Source organism: Ischnura elegans, chromosome 9 (genome assembly GCF_921293095.1).
Source record: "Ischnura elegans chromosome 9, ioIscEleg1.1, whole genome shotgun sequence".
Taxonomy (NCBI): Eukaryota; Metazoa; Arthropoda; class Insecta; order Odonata; family Coenagrionidae; genus Ischnura; species Ischnura elegans.
Genome location: NC_060254.1, coordinates 69502176 through 69523461, shown reverse-complemented (window position 1 = coordinate 69523461; position 21286 = coordinate 69502176). Strand labels below are relative to the sequence as shown.

At 36.6% G+C, this 21286-nt stretch overlaps 1 protein-coding gene across 1 annotated transcript; it reads left to right on the top strand.

The window, feature by feature from the left end:
• Nucleotides 1-821: 821 nt before the first annotated feature.
• LOC124165489 (G2/mitotic-specific cyclin-B2) lies at nt 822-18525 on the top strand. The gene is made up of 8 exons (XM_046542928.1): nt 822-1007; nt 1113-1426; nt 1505-1670; nt 1944-2102; nt 12580-12819; nt 12922-13040; nt 13142-13286; nt 17421-18525. Exons 1-8 carry the CDS (start codon nt 978-980, stop codon nt 17514-17516), a joined length of 1269 nt encoding a protein of 422 aa, XP_046398884.1. The 5' UTR covers nt 822-977; the 3' UTR covers nt 17517-18525.
• The last annotated feature ends 2761 nt before the right edge of the window (nt 18526-21286 follow it).

The window sequence follows — 21286 nt, the reverse complement described above, 5'->3', positions numbered from 1 at the left end:
ATTATTTATTCTCCAGATCATGCTTTCATTTGTGGGAAAGTGTTTGGAAAGGTTTTGTCTCCCTTTTGGCCTTCAAAAAAGTGAGAGAGCGCTCTCATCAGATGCTTCGGGGGTGTTTAATTCCCCAACCACAAAGACGGCTGTAGCTGGCGCTCGATTTTTGCGTAAGACTATTCGAAACTTTAGTATGAGAAGCCTGGCTCATAAGGTTAAAAGAATGTTATTGAGAGCTATTTTGTTCTTGACTTTAGTCATTCAAAATTCGCCATTAAAGATCATGTTGAAAAGGAAATTATATAAATGAGTTTGGATAGCCTTAATCTCTTAAAGCCATAGACTGAAAATTATTTTCCTTAAAATATAATCTTTCTCGAAAGCCTCTATTTTCAAATGTAAAAACCAAATGGCTAAATGAATAGTTATTATGGTAGAGCGGTCGCAACCACATCTTTTGAATAGCATTGACACTCGAAATAAAGCCTATCGCAGATTTTCGGTAAGGTCAATACGATCTCTTGTTTAATAATTTCAAATTGTTTTGCTGACCGCGTATCAGAACTTGGGAACGATACGAATATGGCGGTTCATTGTACTCGTCATTCATTTGTTTATTGGCGATGAAATAATGTATTCAACTTTACTTATAATGAGTATAATTTTAAATAAACAAAATAAATGCTTACAAAAAATAGTAATATAGTGACCAGTAGAAAATATTTTGCTAAGTTTGAGGAAAATAATAATAACCGTTAAAGTTATTGTCTCGTTCTACCTGCCGCGCATCTGATTGGCTGTTGAAGTATACGAAAATTTGGTTCAAGTAAAGGCCGCATTGGAATGAATGAGATCTCTTTTTCTTTCTCACTCGTTAAGACTCACTGAAACTATTGTAGATCAATTGAAAGTGGTAGCAGCGAGTGGTAGGACAGCAAGAGAAGGAGGAATAAAATTCTGTAAGAATAGTAAGTGGGTGGAAGATGTCTTTGCAACTAAGGAGAACTGCCGTCGTGAGTACCGAAGTCCATAATTTGTCTTTGTCATATTTGTTTTTGAAGGGTTTGTTAATTTTAATTCGCCACGTGGAACTTATCACCTTGGGCATTAAATTGCAGTCGAGGGAAAACGTTCGAGTGAAACCGGAGACAGGAAAAGTTGGTGGCTTGGCTCGCCCTGCCTTGAGGCCACTAATTAATTGCAATGTTGCTGCTAAACCTGTCACTCGGTTGGCTGTCAAAGCGAAAACAACCATTACAACCACCGAAACAGTGAAAACCATCAAAAAGACTGCTGTGACTGAGAAGACCACTAATACTGTGCAGGCATGCTCAGTCGTGAAAAATACCAAAGTTATATCCAAGCCGTCATTTGCAGTGAAAGCTGTGGATGCGAAACGCACTCTTGTAGAGCCAAGCAGACTTTTAAAGAAGTACGTGGGTTTAAAGTATATCTTTTACCTTTGTAACGCTTGCTCTCATGTGGATTAATATTTTTTTTGTTTTATTAGGGTCGAACCTAAGGCAGTCAAAGTTGTAGTACCGAAAGCTCTTCCCTTGGAAAGCCAATCTTCGCAGTTACATGATATAGAGGACATTGATAAGGACGATGCTCTGAGCCCTTTATTGGCGCCGCCGTATGCCAACGATATTTATGCTTATCTTCGAGAATTGGAGGTATTTCGCAATTTATTGATACTGCATTTGGGTTATAATCAAATGGAGGTGCACTTAGACGATGTATGAACTTGGCACGTGTGAACGTACGTTAACGGTTTGAAAAAACGGAGCATCTGTTGATTCATGATCTACGTAGAACGCAGTCTATTTTCTATGTATGCATTTATAGAAGTTGGATAGTTACTCGTTGCTTTCGGGCATTTACATTTAGCCAACTAGGCCGTTCAGGGATTTGTAGTGCTGGGAGTTATGATTAACTTTTATTTTCAGAGAAAATATCCTGTTCGGCCTGCATATCTGAGCGGACAAAGCATTAATGGATCAATGAGAGCTTTGCTTCTTAACTGGCTCGTTGAAGTTCACGATGAGTTTAAAATGATTCAAGAAAGCCTACACCTTACAGTTGGAATCTTGGATAGGTTTCTACAGGTATGTTCCAACACTCTGGTATGGGGGCAACTTTAAATACCTAATGCCCTACCGTTCTGAAAATCCTTATTATAACTAATGCATTTAATTCAGAGACTTTTTTGTTTATATGTTTAACGGTTCTGTACTACGTGCAGATAAACGTAGTTTGTGGGAGAGTATCTTCATTCATCATAGGCTTCAGTTGTTTCTATGCTTAAGAAAGTTGAGTCCTTAGTTTTAGCTATTGATTTTGTGGGATCTTGACGTATTTATGGATAATTTTCCTGAAGATAGAAGGCATCTGGCTGATCTCTCACGATCAGGGAACCATAGCAGCTATATCAGGGTAATATCGGCATATTTATCACTACACATGTCATCGTTCTATTACTACCTTCATCATAGTGTGTGGCATTAACTTTCATTCACCATGCAGTTAACTTTTACCATCCTTGATGTGCATTGTCTCACTGCTGTGGTTTAGGGTGGATGGTTTATGCAGTTATTTGCTATTTGGGTGGTGGATAACCTGGTTGCTGAAAATGTAAGCCCCCTTGTGATTGCAATTGAGATTTATTGGTGGAAACTTCATAAACTTCTAAATTTTAAATTCTTGTCAACACAGGTTGTTTCAAGCATTAATTTAGGTTCAATCACTTAACATTTTCATGTAATTATTAATTTTCATCAAATATAATTTTAATTGAAAAAGGATTAAAGAAGAAAGGAATTTTAAATTTAACTCTTGTATTTTCCATATCTTTTAACATTAGTAATTTCAGTGGCTTAACTAGGAATATACTTTTGGGGGATGGAAGAGGTTAGGTGAGGACCCCCTGGGCAAAGGGGATTCCGGGGAAATTTTTGAAAAATGATATGCCTGGAACTACATTTTACATAATTTTGGCCCTTAGACTTTAACTTTATTAGCTGCGGTTATTATTACTCAATACTAGACAATAGTTTTAAATATTTTATTTTTCTGAGGCATTGGGGGGGATCCATCCCCTCATCTCCCTCCATAGTTACGCCTCTGAGTCTTGCGTATCGACTCAACCAATTTTTTTTGGGTCCCCACTCTCATTTCAGATTTTTATAATATTTCTATGTGACTAGACTAAGATAAGTGTGTTTGTATGGAACAAGTCTTATCATTAACAACATTAAATCACTTAATCTTTGATTCTTCTATGCACTTTATGTAATTGTCTTTGCTTAGTTTAAAATGAAATATGCAATCAGCAAAGGCTAAAGTTCTTATCAATAATATTGGCCCAGGACCTTGGATGTGAAAGTGGCCATAGAATTGGCCCCTGGAGGCAAGTCTTTTTAGAGATATCCCACGAAAGCAGTGTCTTCCATGGCAAACATAAGAATTTCATCATTGCTAGTCTGAAGGAAATTACTATATCAAATTAATGCAATTGTTGTAATTCAGAAGAAACATCTGTGGCAGAAGGTTTAAATAATGGCTGAGTTTGTCTGCTGTTTTTAATGCAACATTTTATCATTGATTTTGATTCATCCATCAAGGATGGAGACACGACAAAGTCTTTCATAAATCAACCATGCGGATGACAATTGTAATTTTCCCATTTCATTTAATCAGGAATTACTTGTATTGTTGAATTCTTTAATATACAGTTGGTTACTTCATATGAAACGAGTAGCTGCCTACCCATTGTTATCCTATTGTTGGAGAATAATCAAGGAAGATATGATAATGGATTGAATTTCAAAGAAGCTGTTAAAGCGTTTATACTATAGCCAGATAACTTTATTCAATGTAAATAATACTGTTTTTAGTATCTTTGCTGCGATTAAATTGGGATAGTGGCAATGGTGACATATATTTTCTGCAAATACCATCAAATTTTGTGATGATGATGATGATGACTAAAGGAGGATGAGTAAAAGAATAAATACATAGGTATGAAAAGATTAGCTGATAGAAGAATTGAGTGGAGAGCTATGTCAAACCAATCTTAGTATTTTTGACCAGTGATGATGATGAACATCAAATGCTGTTTTTGTGATTTTATAATGGTCCTCTGAATTAGACTAAATAGTGGGAAAATGTGAGTTATGTTTTATTTAGACATTTGCATTGCAAAATCAATCACAAAATTATTAGCTTTCTCATGAACAGATGACATTAACATCAATCTCCTAGGCAGAATTGCTTTATGTACTTACTTTGTTCTTATTAGGGAAGGGAAAAGAATTGTAACTGATGGAGCTTGAAAGAATAATGTATGATAGCGATCAAAGGAAGCTGTCAATTACATATGTATCATCCGGGCTATTTACGATAGTGCATGTTGTTTTCCTTTATCGTTAACATACTTTATCCATTGATGTTTCATTAATTATTTTGATAGCTTCATAATCAGGTAAGTCTTCACTTTAACAAACATCACTTTAAATTTCTTTTATGGACATCATTTTCCATGTATTTGTTGGCTGTTATTTTATCTCCACTGACTTCTTCAGGCAATTCCTGTTAAGTATATATTAGTCTGGCTGTGCAGCAGAAGAATCTTGTATAGACTCTCATAGAAATAAGATTATTAAAGGGCTGGTTTTTTTCAATTTGATTTTCTTTGGGACTAACATATTGGTAGGAAATACTTGTGTCCTTCCACATTTACTTCTACTGCTTCAATTAGGACCTCAGAATTTTTTCACGCCACTTGTGTTTTTTGAGTCCTCATCTTGCTCTATGGTTTCTATGAAAACTAAATTCCTTGATTTGACGAATACTGTGGCTTATTGGGTTAATCAATCTATGTCCCTCTGTTAATTTGCGATTTATGACTGATAAGATATTTTCTGTACTTTTTGGGACTCACTTCTCATATACAGTAGAACCCCGTATTTGCATTATCGGAATTTACGTTTTCCCGCAAATTGCAAGTTTTTTTCTGGGTCCCGTCATATTTCCTATCTCTCCAATGTAAATAGAACCCTGTATTTACGCAATGTTTTTTTCGTTTTCCCGCCATGTGCATCACGACGTGCCGACTAAAAAAAATTATTTGCGTACTAAAACAATTAATCGTGCATATCAGCCCATAAAAACTGTCTTTTGGCTTCCTTTCGCGCATTTTATTTAAAAATCCAAGAGAGAGAGACGTAATAAGAACTATTTCCGAGAAGAATTTGAATGTGGCGGGACAGAACGCCACTAACGTCGGAAAGTTGAACTACGTCATCTCGTTTTCTGTCAGCGGCGAAAAGATTCACGATATGAAAGTAGGTGTTTTGAGCAATCGAGCTATGTATTAATTATAATGCAAGAACTCCTGAAGGAATATTGACAATAATCATGTAGTCGATAATTTGATACGAGAGTTTGAAAGGAAACCAGACGTGATCAAACGTGATAAATGCCGGAACTATAAAACTAGACCGACAACTGGGATCATTTGAGCAGACTTCATTCAACAGTTGCGTAGCAATTATGGGTTAAATAAATACTTAAAAAACTTATTTAAACTTGAATTATCCCATTGAAATAGCAGTATATCGCAAACTATTGTAACTTTAAAAAATTATGAAGTCGCACGACAGTTTGTACTACCGCACTTGATCGCCGAGAAGTACTTCAGATACTCGTGTGTTGCCAAGTTTATACCCTCAATTAGTACGGGAAATAGAATTTATCCGGCTTGAAAATGGAAATTCGAGGTGAAAAACGGGACATTTTTAACTGATGAGAGAATGAAAATTTTAGAGCTAGTTGATTCCCACACTGGAACCCGCATCCATTCAAACGCTGGCGAAGCAACTCGAATGTTGGGACTGGCAATCCGATCGGATTCCCAGTCTTAACATTCAATACTGCGGTGAAAAATCGCGATGCCATTGTAAAATATGCAAACCAGTGCGGACGCTTATCAAAAAAGAGAATACAAGTGAAGAATTACAGGTAAGAAGAAATAGAACGCATTGTAAGACTAGTTTTTAGGTGCAAGATCATCAAATGTCCCTGCAAATGGTGTCATCTAAAGGCCTGTTTACATAGTACATTAACCCGTACAAGTTAATGTCTAAATTATGTACACGAAAATGCACCGTGTATTCACCCAACTTGTGCGTATGCATGAACAGAAAATAGAACCTGTTCAAATTTGGTTCATGCATTCATAGTCGGACTTAGGGGCAGGGGACGTGCCCCCCCCCCCCCTCCCCCAGATGCTTAAAAAATAGACAAAATTTGAATACGGTTATCGTAGGAGGATCTATGCCCCCCTAACACTTAAAAAATATGCAAGATTTTTAATACAGTCCGGTTATCATTGCCTTTGTTTTGTTTAACGTGGTATCTTTGTGCCCCCCCCTCCTGAACAAAATCCTGGATACGGCCTTGCTTGTGCCCCCCAGAAAGAAATCCTGGATCCGCCCCTGATGGTCATCATTACGTTCACTTTGTTTTGTTTATTACTCAAGGAGGCTCAATCATTTAATTGAATAAGAATAACTTTGATATAAAAATAAAGAGAATTTTGTAAAGTCATTGTTGTATCTTGTTTTTAATCTCAATTAAGACAAGATCTTTTGCCTGTCAGGCCCTCTGTGCCCCTCCCAGAAAAAAATCCTTGATCTGCCCCTGCCTACATTCGTACATGTCCCGTTCCGGTCCACAAAAATCATTCATGCAAGCAGACATTAACTCGTACGTGTTAATGTATTAAGTAAATAGGCCCAAAGGCCCTAGAGAAGAAGTATTTCCGCACAAGATTGGAAATCGAAGATTCCATGGCATCTATAATGGTTGGTTGGATAGATTCAAAAATAGATGCAGTCTTGTGTATAAGACGGTGAGTGGTGAAAGCAAAGATGTTAACATAGAGACAGCAACTCTGGAAAGAATCTGAATATATTAGAGTTCTGGAAGGTTACAGCCCAAAAGATGTTTTCAATGCAGACAAAAAAAGGATTATTTTTTAAATTTTTGCTGCCATCAAAAACACTGTGCTTCAGAGGGAAACAATGTTATGGAATAACGCTTAGTGAACAATTAAAAAATTAACATTTCCAAAGCCAGCATATGAATAAAAGTGAAAATTCTCCATTTCCCACTATTTGCATTTTCCTGCAATTTACACTTTTTTTCTTGGGTCCCTAGAAAAGTGTAAATAAGGGGTTTTACTGTAGTTCATTTGGTTCATAAGCAAAACCTCTCGATCCAAAAACTTTCCATGCCATAGATCTGCATTTCTGTTGGACCAGCCCTCTTCTGTGACACCACCTTTCGGTGCTTTTATTGGAGATCTAGTTTCAATATAAGTAACTGTCATAGCTGCCTCTCCCCAGTATTTTTCTTCCAATTTGTCCTTTTACGTTGACCTCCCTTTTTCTTTTAATGTTGAGTCTTTCCAAGACTCCTTTTTGCGGGCCTGATTTTCATGAATGTCGCCAGAATCAGTCGATAAAATGAGATAGAAAAATGGTGTGGTTTTCCCGCTATATTTTCCGTCTAATATTGCTATTTTCAAATGGCGCACACGGGTCGAAAGAGGGAAGCTTGCTGAAGGCCATGCACACGATCGGGAGACTCGGAAGTGGATATTACTCACGTATGGAGGCGGATAAAGGCTGATGTCTGACCTGCAGAGCACGGCAATTGACGGACAGGATCACATTAATTGACGTGCTCCGCGTTGAATGTTAACCCTTAAGTGCAGGACGTCGGGTTGAGCCAATGGGCATTTTCAAACTCAGAACACCTGACGTTGGGTATAGCTGTCGCAGATTTGTCAACGCAAAAGACTGGACGTCGGCTCTCGCTTACACAAGGGAAGGGAAGTGACCGCTGAGGTTGCAATAGGGTGGTTTCCGATTATTTTTTTATTGCCTAAATCTAAAGATTATTACTCCTGGAGTACGTATTTCACGCTTTTAGATTTTTAAACGACTATATCTATTTTTCGCGATTAAATGAAAAGTGAAAAATTTCAAGCGCGCGAAAATGCGACGCGTAAGCGACTCAAATTTTATCCTCATTTGAAAAAGGCCAGATTGGCGTCCATGTGATTCCACTCCACGTGACGTCACGGGGACCTAGGTTCTACACGAGAGGATAGGAGTTATACATCGTCTGAGATTACCAATGCATGCATGAGGCGCAGAGCTCAGGGAAACATGTCTTAATAATCACCTATTAAAACTGGCTAAGGTCGGAAAGTTTTCTTCGTTTGATAAGGTATTAATAAACCTTTCTTAAGCCAAGCGCTACCAGCCAGCAAGGTACTCAGCTACCCGCTAGCATCCTACGTCCTATCAGCGCTCAGAGCCTCGATCGAGGTCACCTCACAAGGCGGGAGGGGGAACCAGAAATGCGTCGCACGGACTTTTTCCCATCATTCCTACTTACGCGTCGCATTTTCGCGCGCTTGAAATTTTTCACTTTTCATTTAATCGCGAAAAATAGATATAGTCGTTTAAAAATCTAAAAGCGTGAAATTCGTACTCCAGGAGTAATAATCTTTCGATTTAGGCAATAAAAAAATAATAGGAAACCACCCTATTGTAGGTGCTGGAAGGAAAGGGTTACGGAAGTTGTTAGGTGCTCTATCTCATTCTACCTCATAAATTTTGTGAAAAAAATTATTCACCTACTGATCAATGAATATTGTGTAATATTTTCTCTCTTCCCATAAATGATTTGATAAGATCTTCTGAAAGAACTTAGATTTCAAATGCTACATGATTTCCAACAAATACCATGGATTTTTATTCAACAAGCGCCCTAATATTATTCTTAAGGCATCTGTGAATATGATATCCCAAAATGGTTCAGATGTGAGATCCAAAAATGTGTAAAATCTCTAAAAATTAAAAAGCTCTTTTATCTTCTGTTTTAAAATAATACTTACGTATGATTTTCATTAATGCATGGCTCACATGGTCATTTATTTCTTGTTCACAATGGTAAATACATATGCTTCCATTCCTCCTCCTAATATATCTATTGTATTATGGTTTAAGTACATGTCTTTTGACATTGGAGTATCCCTGGGCATCACTGATCTAGGCTACTATTACCACATTCTTGATTAAGGTGTAATATTCCTCCATTGATGCTGGCTGTGGTTTTTACTCCTTATCAAAATGTGCTATTATTGTTTGAAATATTAGACTGCCTTTTCTCTACCATGTACAAGATCATTTTGAACCATTTTGTAATCAGGGAGCAAATTGGCTTGATTGGGTACCTGCAGTAATCAATTACCCTCATTGTCTCCATTTTTAAGGTGCAATGCAACGTCACATTTTGCTTTTGAAAATTTTATCATAGTTGACATTTCCCCTAGCATAATTCTTCGCAGTTCATCCAACACTTGCATATACTTGCATTTGTCTATATTTTACTTATTTTCGACTAGGCTGGAAATAAGGAACTGGATTGTATGCAGATTTGTGGGGATTCTCATGTGCTGCTAGCTTTCCCTTTCAATTATTCATTTTCATTGTTTTTCACTTTTTGTGAATAGCATGTCCAACATATGTAAGTAAATAACAGAAAGCACAGAGCGGTGACATATTCTCTAATCCCATGAGTATGTCACTTTAGAATATTAACTGTTACATGGGGTCACCTAAGTGCCCAAGACAGTTTTATGGGATTCCAAGAGAAGTTATCAAGTTAGTACAAAGATAATGATGTACTGTATAAGTTTTCTCCTGAGTAGGTAGTATTATACAAATTTGACTATACAGTGGAACTTTGTTAGTACGTTTCTGAAGGGACCACGAAAAATGAACGTACTAACCAGGAAAACGTACTAACGAGGAAAGTAAATAATAGCAGTCGGGGTTATTGCAATCAGTGAAAAAGTCGTCATAATTACAATTACTATCGGTAGTTCTCATAGGATCGCCTCCCTGAACTCTTTTCACATTTAAAATCAAGAAAATGAGCGCTACATTGAAAAACAATACCATGTGAATAAAAATCGCAATTTTTCATGGACATCCCTAGACGATTTCATGATTACGGCGTCTATCTCCTGTGATTTATCCTATATATATTTACAGAACGAGGACGAGTGAAGCTCAGACAAGTCATTTTTCTTTCTCACAGCGTACTCGGAGAATATAACAACAACCCGGAGTAAGTCAACTGGTTTTTTTAAACATCATAAAAATTGGGCAAAATTATATTGACTTTCAAATTACGACAACAGCCGTAGACATTCGCTTCTGATACCATTTCGATTGTAAAATCGATCGATATATCGACTGATGACACGCAAGATTATTAGATTACGACGTAATAACAAGAAAATTTTATATTAAACAGTTGAAATTTACTTTCTAAATTTGTCTAATGTCGTCTGCTTTCGTTCCGAGATCAAGTATTTTTAAGCTAAGCTTCGCGTGGAGATCCAGAGGATCGTCTGCTCCCGCAACAGTAGTCAAGTAAATACGCACGACGTCGAGTTTATGGAGCAGTACTGCTTTAGATAATGTGGGAATTAGTGATGGGTCGATCATGAACGATTCGATCAAAATGATTGAATCACTAGGTGAATCAAATGACTCATGATTCATTTCGTTAAACAAGTCGATCATCAATCATCAATCACTCCGACTTCCGGTTTCATATCAATCATCTCGGTTTCCGGTTTGATTCAAAATTTGGAACGACCGATGCTTAATCCCTTTTCTTCAGGGCAGAAATAGTTGTGAGAAAATTAAATACTATGTTATGAAGAACTGAATACTTGTGTAATCTTTTTCTTAAATGTTTTCCAGCAGTTATCAGTATTAATAACACCAATACACGTAAAAGGAAAATATTAAGATGACTCCTATAGGAGAACGTTAAGAAGTAGAAGTTAAAGCTGGTTATATTTTATTGTGCCGTTCATAAAATTATCCTGCAGATCAGATTCATGCATAGTGTGTGGTGTATTTTGTGTTATATTTTGATCAACTATAGTTAGAAATTATTTAATTAGTGTTAAGAAACTGTGGCAGTTTCGCCTTCCCAAATATTTTCATGACACTGCTTCCTTCATTTTTGCAATCTAATTTACTCATCTAAGAATTCACAATTAAAATAGTATATGAAATGATAATATGAAAAGCAATCAGCGTTACCAATGCTCTTCGCAGATGAGGCAGTATTTATTCGATTATTCAAAGTGATTTATTACATCCATTGATTGAGTCTTTTCGATCTTGATTCCTTTTGAGTCTTTTCGATCATGATTCCTTTTGAGTCTTTTCAATCATGACTCCTTTGAGTCTTTTCGATCATAGTGATTGAATCTTGATTTGAGTCTTTTCGATCATAGTGATTGAATCTTGATTTGAGTCTTTTCGATCATAGTGATTGAATCTTGATTTGAGTCTTTTCGATCATAGTGATTGAATCAATTGATTGAATCACTTATGTGACTCGAGTCAAAATGATTGAATCACTAAAATGATCGACTTTGCCCATCACTAGTGGGAATTGTCTAATACCGTTAAGACTCATTTCTTCATCATGATAACCAATGATAACTCGTGCAATAGCAACAATTGCCCACTCACGAACTTTGTGCGCAGCAGTGGGCACTCCCAAGCGCTTCAAAGGCAACAGAAGGTGAGGAGCTCGGGGTGGGGAAAATTGGGGCTTTTTATTGGCTGTAGTTTTTCATAGTCAGACATTCCCGAAAAATGGCCGTATTTTATTATTCAGCGCGTCACAAGAATTCAGAAATGCATTTGGATCAATTACGGTAGAAGAAAGAGATGTGGAATGAATGGAAGAATGTTAATGGCTAATAATAATAAATTAAATCATGAATTCAGACGTTTGCGAACCTTAAGAAGACACTAGAGAACGCATTGCGGGTTGCGTCACGGCAAGCAATTGAGCGTACTAACCAGGAAAGCGCAATTTTTTCAAACGTACTTACCAAATTCTTTTACCTGTATTTTGTTCGGATGGTACCGGGACCGAGGGAAATCGCCGTACTAAGGAGGAAAACGTACTAAGGAGGAACGTATTAACCAAGTTTCACTGTACTTATAATTTACTTATGTTAATACAGATAAGGTGCATGCATCAAGCAAGAATTTCACTTCTACAACTTGGCAAACATTTGTTAACATACCTTATCACTTAAGTTTTTTTTTTTTCAATGTCAGTGGTGCCGACTCCATGCGACCTGAGGAGGCCCGAGCCCCCCCAAAAATTCGTTAGATGCGAGGAAAAAATGTGCAAGGCTTGTCGATTTTCCCTGGAGTGTCCAGATATCGAGATTCGAGTGATCAGGGTTCTAATGTTGATCATATGGCTCTTCTAAAATGCTTAAAAACTTCAAATTCACTACTTATAAAATTTACCAGGGCAAGATCCCTGGTTTGGGCCCCCCAATATTTTTTGTAAGTCGGCAACCCTGTTCAATGTATAACCTGCTTGGGATTATTATTACATATCGCCAAGCTGGATCCAGTATGAATGATGTTTGCAAATGTTTTAAAAATTTTGTAGGATTACCGAAAAATTGATCGGACGAAGCTGCAGCTAGTCGGGGCCACGTGCTTATTCATCGCAGGTAAATACGAGGAGTTATTTGGACCAGATGTCTGCGACTTGGTGTACACGACTCAGGGTGCTTGCACAAAGGAAGAAATTTTTGAAATGGAATGCAAAATCTTGTCAACTTTGGATTTCAATCTTGGGAAGCCCCTCCCATTGCATTTTTTGAGGAGATATACAAAGGCAGCCAAGGTAATATGTCCTTTCTTTTGACCCATGGTGATTTCAGAAGGTATAATAGAGGTTTATTCTCCCTTTCTCTGCTCTCATATATTGTAACGTTCATTTATTTAGGCTGAAGCTGTTCATCACAATATGGCTAAATACCTCGTTGAATTGGGGTTATTGGACTACAGTTTGTGTCATCATCCTCCCTCACTCTTAGCTGCAGCTGCATTGTACCTCTCTCTATGGTAGATTTTATTTGCTAAATATCAATTGCATGCTAGTTTTCTTAATCCTTGATTTTGTGGTATGTTAGGAATATTGAGAAATTGAATGATACCCTTTTCAGGATATTCAGTGGAGAAAAAACTCTCACGGAGAAACTATGGACTGACACCCTGTCATTTTATTCTACGTACAGTTTTTCCAGTATTTCACATCTTGTGAAAAACCTCGCCGCTCTTGTTGTGAAAGCTGAGACCTCCAAGTACAAGGTACAGTAATGTTTTATTAGTAAATTGGGAATTTACATGTTGTTAAGTCAATGTATTATGTAACTGTTTTTGGATTCCAAATATTTAATTTTTATAACTACCAGAGTTTCATGCAACTGTACTGTTGGTTTTGGAAATGGATGGTGATGTAAATGTGACTCAAGGTATTAACCAGTTTCTTTGTACAAACACTGTACTAGGGAACTATCTTCAGTGACAGTATAGTTTCATTAAAACTCCAAATTTCGTCGGATCTTCACCTAACTCAAAATACATTACTGGTTTCTCACTCAAAACAATCCTAGGGGTGGATGACTGTGCTTTGAGATCCTTTCTTTGAGTGTTAATCTATGATGAATAGATCTATAGATGAAAGAGAATGTCATTACGTACTCTCACAACATCATCCACAACAAAATGCATCTCCTTTCAAGATCCTATTCAGAGCTTACCTAAAATAAATTGTTGAATTAGGTAGTCTGAGGAAGCTAGCAGTAAAATTGTCCGAAATTGGCACACTTTTATAAAAAAAGTTATTGTGGAATATAAAAACAGGTAATAGAAAATTATATCAACATTTAGGGTACCCCAAAGTACGTAAATTTTCTTAAAAAATCAATGCCGAATTCAGAAAACTGACTTTCGTAGAAGCCATGTTGGTGAAAGGAGACCTGTATAAACTTTTTAATAGGCGATTGTCATGATTAGAGCTCCGTGAATTTCGCGAGACGCGATATCGCAAAATAACGCGAAATCGGTAAATAGAAACTAAATTTTGTGTTTTTTGCGATTTTAGGTGGATTAGCAAAAAAATCACATTTAATGAGTCATAATCTATTAAAGCCTTCATTGTTTAACGCTGCTGACGTTCTATTGCTCTATCTCATTACGATTCCAAGGTCAATTGGCTCGTTTAGTCTCGCGAATAACATATCCACGTAATATCGCGCACTAGTGATTTCTCTTCCAGAATTTGCTGTTAAGTTTATTACAGCCTCTCTTAAATTCCCATGTATCAATCCTGAAGTATTTGGAATGAGGCGCTTTCTCACCTGAAAAATTAGATATTATGAATTAAAAATGTGCGGAAAGAAATTTAATGTGGCTGCAGAAGAGTGGAAATACAAGCTCACGTGCCCAGTAGGCATCAATGCCAATCAGTAATTCCGGTGGCTCACCGCGACGCATTAGACAGCGTCATTGGATAACTTGTTGCAGGAGAACCTTGAGTGTGGGTCTAATATAACAATTTCGTTGACTTATACACGGCCGCTGGCTGGGACTGGGCCGCCGTTCACGGTACGGCCCACAGCATGGCAGAGAGTTGTCTCGTCTGAAAGCAGCCTGAATTTCACGGCGTCGTAACGTGAACGGCGGCCGGCGAAAAGTCGTCTCGTCAGAAAGCGGCCTCAATGTAGCTTTGCCTGTATTTCACGCCGTAGACGGATTGAAATGGGCGCTGTGCCCTCATCTGCACGATTCGATGTGTTTAAAGACATCTATAGACACCTATGATTATTTGAAAGCATGAAGCGCTAGCAGTGGGAGAAGGGAAGGAAGGAACAGAAAGGATAGGATGAGGGGGTTCTCCTTATTTGCAGACGGATCGTTGGTTATTTGGCTCTCCACTGAGCTAAAATGCAAAAAAAATCATTTCAAGGTTGGCCAAATCTCATATCTAATTCTTCAAGTGAGAAAGCATCTTATTCTAGATGTTTCAGGATTGATAAATGGGAAATAATTTTTTAAGTTTCTTTGTATCCGATTGTTTTGTTAAGTGTGCTTCTTTCACTGCCTTTCCTGACCGATTGGCAACAGCCGTAATCAAAACTAAGCGATTTTGTTATCTAGCTGCTGTCCTACCTTCCCTCAACACCTGGGTGAGGGGTATAGAAAGGGACCCATGACATGAAACATTACAGCCAATTTGTAAACTATACTGTATTATGGTGATACCGTAGCTACCCAGCACTGTTTGAAAACACCATTGCGACAGGTTGTTTTTTGTGGTTGGCCTGTTTTTTTTATCGTAGTTCCAGCTTTAGATACTGAGCGGATAGCAATTTTGAAATGCCAAAAGCTAGTGATAATGTTCATACCAGGGCAAGTGAATTCAGCTGAGAAGGATTTTATGTGAAAGACAAGAGTATTACTGTGCAAAGTTTGTGATAAAAGATTTTAATTTGTTAAAGCACATCAGTAGCGATACACATAAACATGCAAAAGAAAGGGGACCCAAAAAATGACTGCTATCATTTGAATACTCAAAGGAAGCAAAGGAGGAGCTTGTTGTTGCTACTACAGAAGCATTTTTAATTGCTTTATTTAGTGTAGAGAAACTTGACAATCCAAAAATTCTGGAATGGCTCTCGAAGTATATACATATGGGGTAGTGGGAATTTGCAGTTTGCCGATCGTATTCACCAAGACTACATACTTGAACCATTCATATACCTTGAACCAAGTTGAAACATTTCTTTTACAATCAAAATTGTATTAAATGTTGTATAAAATGCTTAGTAAAAGTATAAGTATTCATGAAATGTGTACCATAAAATAATAACGCCTATAAAAGTGGGAAAATTATTGCATAATTATAATACCACCAAGATTTTCTATAACACCGAAATCATATGGTTTTAAAACAAATTTTAGCGAAAAATAAAACCACTTTCACGGACCTCTGGTCATGATATTTCATGTATCGTTTTAGCTGAAACAGACTAGGATTAGACGATCTAGAGTTTCAGGAGTGATGCATAAGATCAGTTGCATAGGCATAAGTTTCTTAATAGGTCTGGTTCATTAGGTAAAGAACCTGACGTAATATGAAACTGCGGAGATCTTCACCTGAGTGATGGGGTTTTTTTCATCAGCAGGAAAATTTGCATTTTTAACGGCTAAATAATTGGCTCTTTTAGAAAACTCTGTAATATCTGTTTTGTACTGACTGCTGTTATTCACTACATATATATACAGTAGATTCCGTTTAATGGGTCCACTGGTTACTTAGGGCAGATCTTGAAGAACAGAACCCAATAGAGGAATAATCCTGAGTATTCTCTGCTTAATTGGGACAGCATGCCGCTTTGTTGGGCCATGAGTCGGCGACATAGACTCTATACTCGCAACGAAATTAAAATTTTTTGTTTTCTGAATACTTTTTTTTTTAATATTTTCCTCCTTTGATTTACTCTTATTTTTCACAATGTTACTATTCTTGCCCTATTTTGAAAGATCTTGTTATTATACTATCCGCAAGAGGATAGGACTTTTCTTTAATAGTAAGTACATAGTAAAAGACATTCATTCAGCATCGCCCGAGGCTGTGAAAAATAATTTTAACTAAATGTTATAATTCTTAAAAATGATAATAAATTAACTAAACTCGCTGATTTATTAATCAAATTAATAGATTAATAAACTTATGTCGCATTATAAGCATTCTTTAGTCTTCTTTCTATCATTTCAACGTTTGTTTATGCCCGTATACAGGATAGTTTGCCTAATTGGGGCAAAGTGCACAAGTCTCAATATGTCCCAATTAACAGGAGTCTACTGTACTATACATATTCCTGCGCCCATTGGAAACCTAGATGGTCTTTTTCCTCACCAACCATGTACCTCCAGATTCTGCTATATCCAGCTGGGCTCCCATCTTCCTTATATCCTTCTTTACTTTATCTTTCCAGTGCATTCTCGGTCTTCGTTCCAGTCTTGTTCCTTCTGCTTTCCCTTTAAGAATTTGCTTTATCATACTCTCTCCACTTCTTTCAAGGATGTGACCCAGCCGTCTAATCTCTGCTTCTGATGATTCCCATGCTATTTGTTTCTTTATACAACTCTCACCACTGTTTCTTCTTTCTCCATGTTTCTATTTTTTTTATATATTGGGACCAAATATTTTTTGCTAAATGTTGTTTTCAAATGCTATGAGCTTCTTTAAGACTGTTTTTCAAAGCCCACAATTTCCAGCCATTGATAGTATCGGCAGCACTCCTAGATATTTGAAGTGGTTGGTTTTTAAGAACATTGATCATTATTTTGAAAATAAAATTTGTAATTGTTTTTCCAGTGAATTCCTCATTGTCATATTAGTTGGCACTTGGTAGTTCTAATATTTCCATCTTCCAGGCTGTGAGGTCCAAGTTCTCGGCTAGTAAATACTTGAAAGTGAGTCTGAATGAAGCACTATCGTCATCTCATCTGAAGAAGCTGGCTATGTGGTGATGTGTGTATGATATGTATTTGTATTATTTATGGCTGTCACAAAATGATGGCTGTCTTACTACAATGGTTCTTATTAGAATCTTGCATTGGAACTAAAATTGGCAATTGTTTATATTGACATTTGTGATAGTTGATTTTCATGCATTTTTGATACTATTTGTCTATGAAGTGTGAATATTTGCATTGTAATTGATAATGTTGCTTAGATTTTATTTAAAAGATGCAAGTCTTATTACCAGTTTTAAATGAAAGACGGCAGTAGAAGGTAGCATGTCTTGAGGTATCTCAATTCATGCTCTACTAGCATCTTGAAGTGGGCAAAGTGTAGAAAGGACTCAGATTTATCGAAGTTTGCCTACTTCTGTGATGCACTGTAAATATTTTTCTCTAATCAAGAGATTTTGCCTTATTTTTAATTATTTCTATTGAATCTGTTTGACTTCTAGCAAAATTCGTATGAAAGCTGTTTAAGTTGAGATTTCTAACATTTGCATGAAGGCTATCTTGACCAGTGGATTTTACTATAAGGAGAAGCATTTGACAAGGCTTCTTTATAGCTTAGAATATTTTTATATTTAAACTTGCCTTTTATGCAGCATGCTATGAGAAGAGAGACATATGGGGTGGTTATTTGAAGTTCTTGCAAGTACCCAAAACCATGCTAATGGTTCAAGTCTGATATGATTACAAATCCATGATTTGTCACTTTTTTAGTTTAAATCGGTGTGAATGACTGCTCCAGCTTTTGGATTGATTTAATGCATGTTATATAAATGGTACATTTTTCTAAAGCATTTGAACTATGTAAGCAAAATTAAATAAATGTTAAAATTTCATAAGTTTTTTGAGATTCTTAGGTCTGTTTCCTCATTCCAGTGTCATCGAAATTTTGTTATTGTTAAATTGGTGTAAATTTTTAATGTGCTTTTTAAGTTATTTCTGCGTATCTAACTTGTAGAACAGAGTGAAACTCTGTATTTTTGCGTTATTAAAATATCAGTCAACTCTGTTTAGTGTTTATTAATTCTTGCAAAATATTCCTGGTCACAGCTTGTGTGCAACTGCATTACTAAACTCAAATATCAAGTTATTCACTGTCTATTATTTGCTTATGAGGGGACTAGAAAATTGGCGGATAGTGGCTCAACCCCTATTTCAATTCTTGGTGCCTAGATTGTCTTGGAACTTATTTTTGTTCAAACCAGATTTACATATTTCATAAGGCAGGAGGTATTGTGTATCAGCTATGAATCAAAGATTACTTTGGCTTCTTTTGAGTGGGATTTTGCAGATGGAAAATTTTTCTTCAACCTTTCCTTTAGGCTTGCTTTTGTGGTGTAGGTGTGTTAGCCCAGAGCAGAAGAGTACCACCTTGAAGGTGACTTTTAAAATCCTGTTGTTACATTGGCAGTATTGCTGAACCATGTCCCTGCAATAGAGAACAAATGCTCTGTAATGTGTCAGCCTTTTTGATACTACTTTTCAAGGGTAGGGGCATGAAAATTACAAGAGGATCCTCTTTTATAAATCCTCAAAAGAATCCTCCAGTAGGCCTCTTAAGTATGTTGTCACCTTCTGCACACTTGAATGGGTTTATTGAAGTCGCCACTTGCGATGGACAAATTGATCAGTTTCACGGAAAATAAGGTATAATTAGGGATGTTAATTAAAATTTATATCCATGATCTATCAAATTCATAATTTTTCAATTCTAGTCCTTGCAATTGCAAACATTTTACTGTCAAATATTGGAAAAAGTGGATTGCATTGCACTTCTCACTGTGCTGCAGACATTTTTGAAAACTAATTAAAATGTGACTGAAGTAGCAACAGAAATCAGCCTTGTATGGGATGGAATTGGGCGTCTTCTATGCAGTCACCTTGGGAAGGGGTACCCCTGTGTTTAATTGAATATTTTTCTGGCACATGATATGGATAGTTAGTTGTGTAGCTCAAATACACATTTCATGATTTAGTTTCCTCACCCAGACACCTAGACACTTGGTTGATGGTGAATGCTGGAAAGCATGGAAAGCAAAGTATATTTAGGCATGTTGTGTAGAGACACTTCATTATTTTGCTCGTGGTGATTTGAGATTCATTCCCCTAGCTCCTAAGTTATTGTACTCCAAGGAGTTGTCCATTGCCACTGCTTCCTTTTAAATGCCTCTTCAATCTTGTCCTGTTTTGGCAGTGAGAACCTCTGGTCTAAGGTTGTGTCCTTGTCCATTAAACTATTTAATCTCAAGATAAGCTGGCCTATTCGTCCTTGACTTTCCATTCATTCTGAATCTTCCAATACTGTGACCTCCCTGTCATTCTTCGTCTTAAATTTGGTGTAGCTTGCCCTGTTTTTCCTCGTGGTAATGTTTTCATCTAGGTATAGAGGCATTAGACCTGTTCTTCATTTTGTCTAAGTGTATGCCCATGGTGTGTCACTCAAGGTTTTATTTTTGTGTTTAGAGAATTAAGTTGCAGGCTTCCATACTAAGATATCTTCCAGGGGGATTTACGCTTACAAATATTTTTTCTGAAAAGAAAAATGACACATGAGTGACCACATCATATTTTAGTCTACAGGGTCTTGTCTGTCTTGTCTTGAATTTTGTCTGTTTTCTGTTATATATTGTAGCATTTAACTGCCAAAGGGCCCATTCTTGTTGGGCGATGTAGTCTCCAGAGCAACATGCTTTGTGTGCTCTGAGGTTGCGGCCAAGTGCTACTGCACTTCATATAATTTACTTTAAACGTCATGACTAGAGCGCGGAAAAAAAGTCTCCAATTTTTCAAAAAAAGTCACCTAAAAAGTCATCAATATTTTTGAAAAAGTCTCTTTAAAAGTCTGAGTTATTTCCATGAGAAAGTGGCTAAATTTAACTGAATTGATGAAGAAAAGAGGGTAGAGATGCATATTCGTGGGTTTACATATTATTCTATGGACTTTAAAGACAGGAGATCAACATAATTTACAAAATATTTTTTTTTTTAATTCTGAATAACACTTTCTTTGACGATCAGCAATTGTTTAAGAATATAGTTGACCCCTTTAATTTTTTTAGCTGATCAATATCAATCTTCATTTTGAAACAAGGAAACTATAGTCAAATCACAGGTTATGGATAACAGATTTTATTTATTAATTGAATCATTTTAAATAAAGGAAAAAAAAACTTATTTTCATTCACTTTGAGTTTTATTGCCAAAACATTATTTAATGAAGTAGTGACAGATAAGGTATGTTTTCCATGGCAAATGTTGTGCGTCGTTCGGTCAAAATAAGTTTATACGTCGAAAACGATCGCTCAACTTCACATGTTATAATAGGAGCATATCGCAGCGTAGCCACTTCACTTAAGGTGAGTTTTTGTAAAACAGATGTCTGCCCCTTGACCTCTCCGTTGAGAATCTGAGCGATATCAGTCATTAACTTGAAGCCTTCGTTTTTATCTAAAACATTTCACAATTTGCCATAAACACTTACGGCTTGTTCACCCTTTACACATTCAAGTTTCTTCTTCACATCCATTATTGTCGACTCCGAATCACTGAGGCTAAGATGGAAGATTTAATATATTTGATTTTTTTCTACCAAAAATCCAAAGGATGCTGAAATACATATCATTTCCAGTGGGAGTGTGCTATCTTCTAAGAGTTCTCGAGCATTTTCAATACATTCTGCATCGTCTTCAGGGCCAGTATTCTGTATAACTAGAAGTAAAAAATTAAAATACAGTTTAATTTAGAACGTGCAGTTGTAGTTATTTTTAACT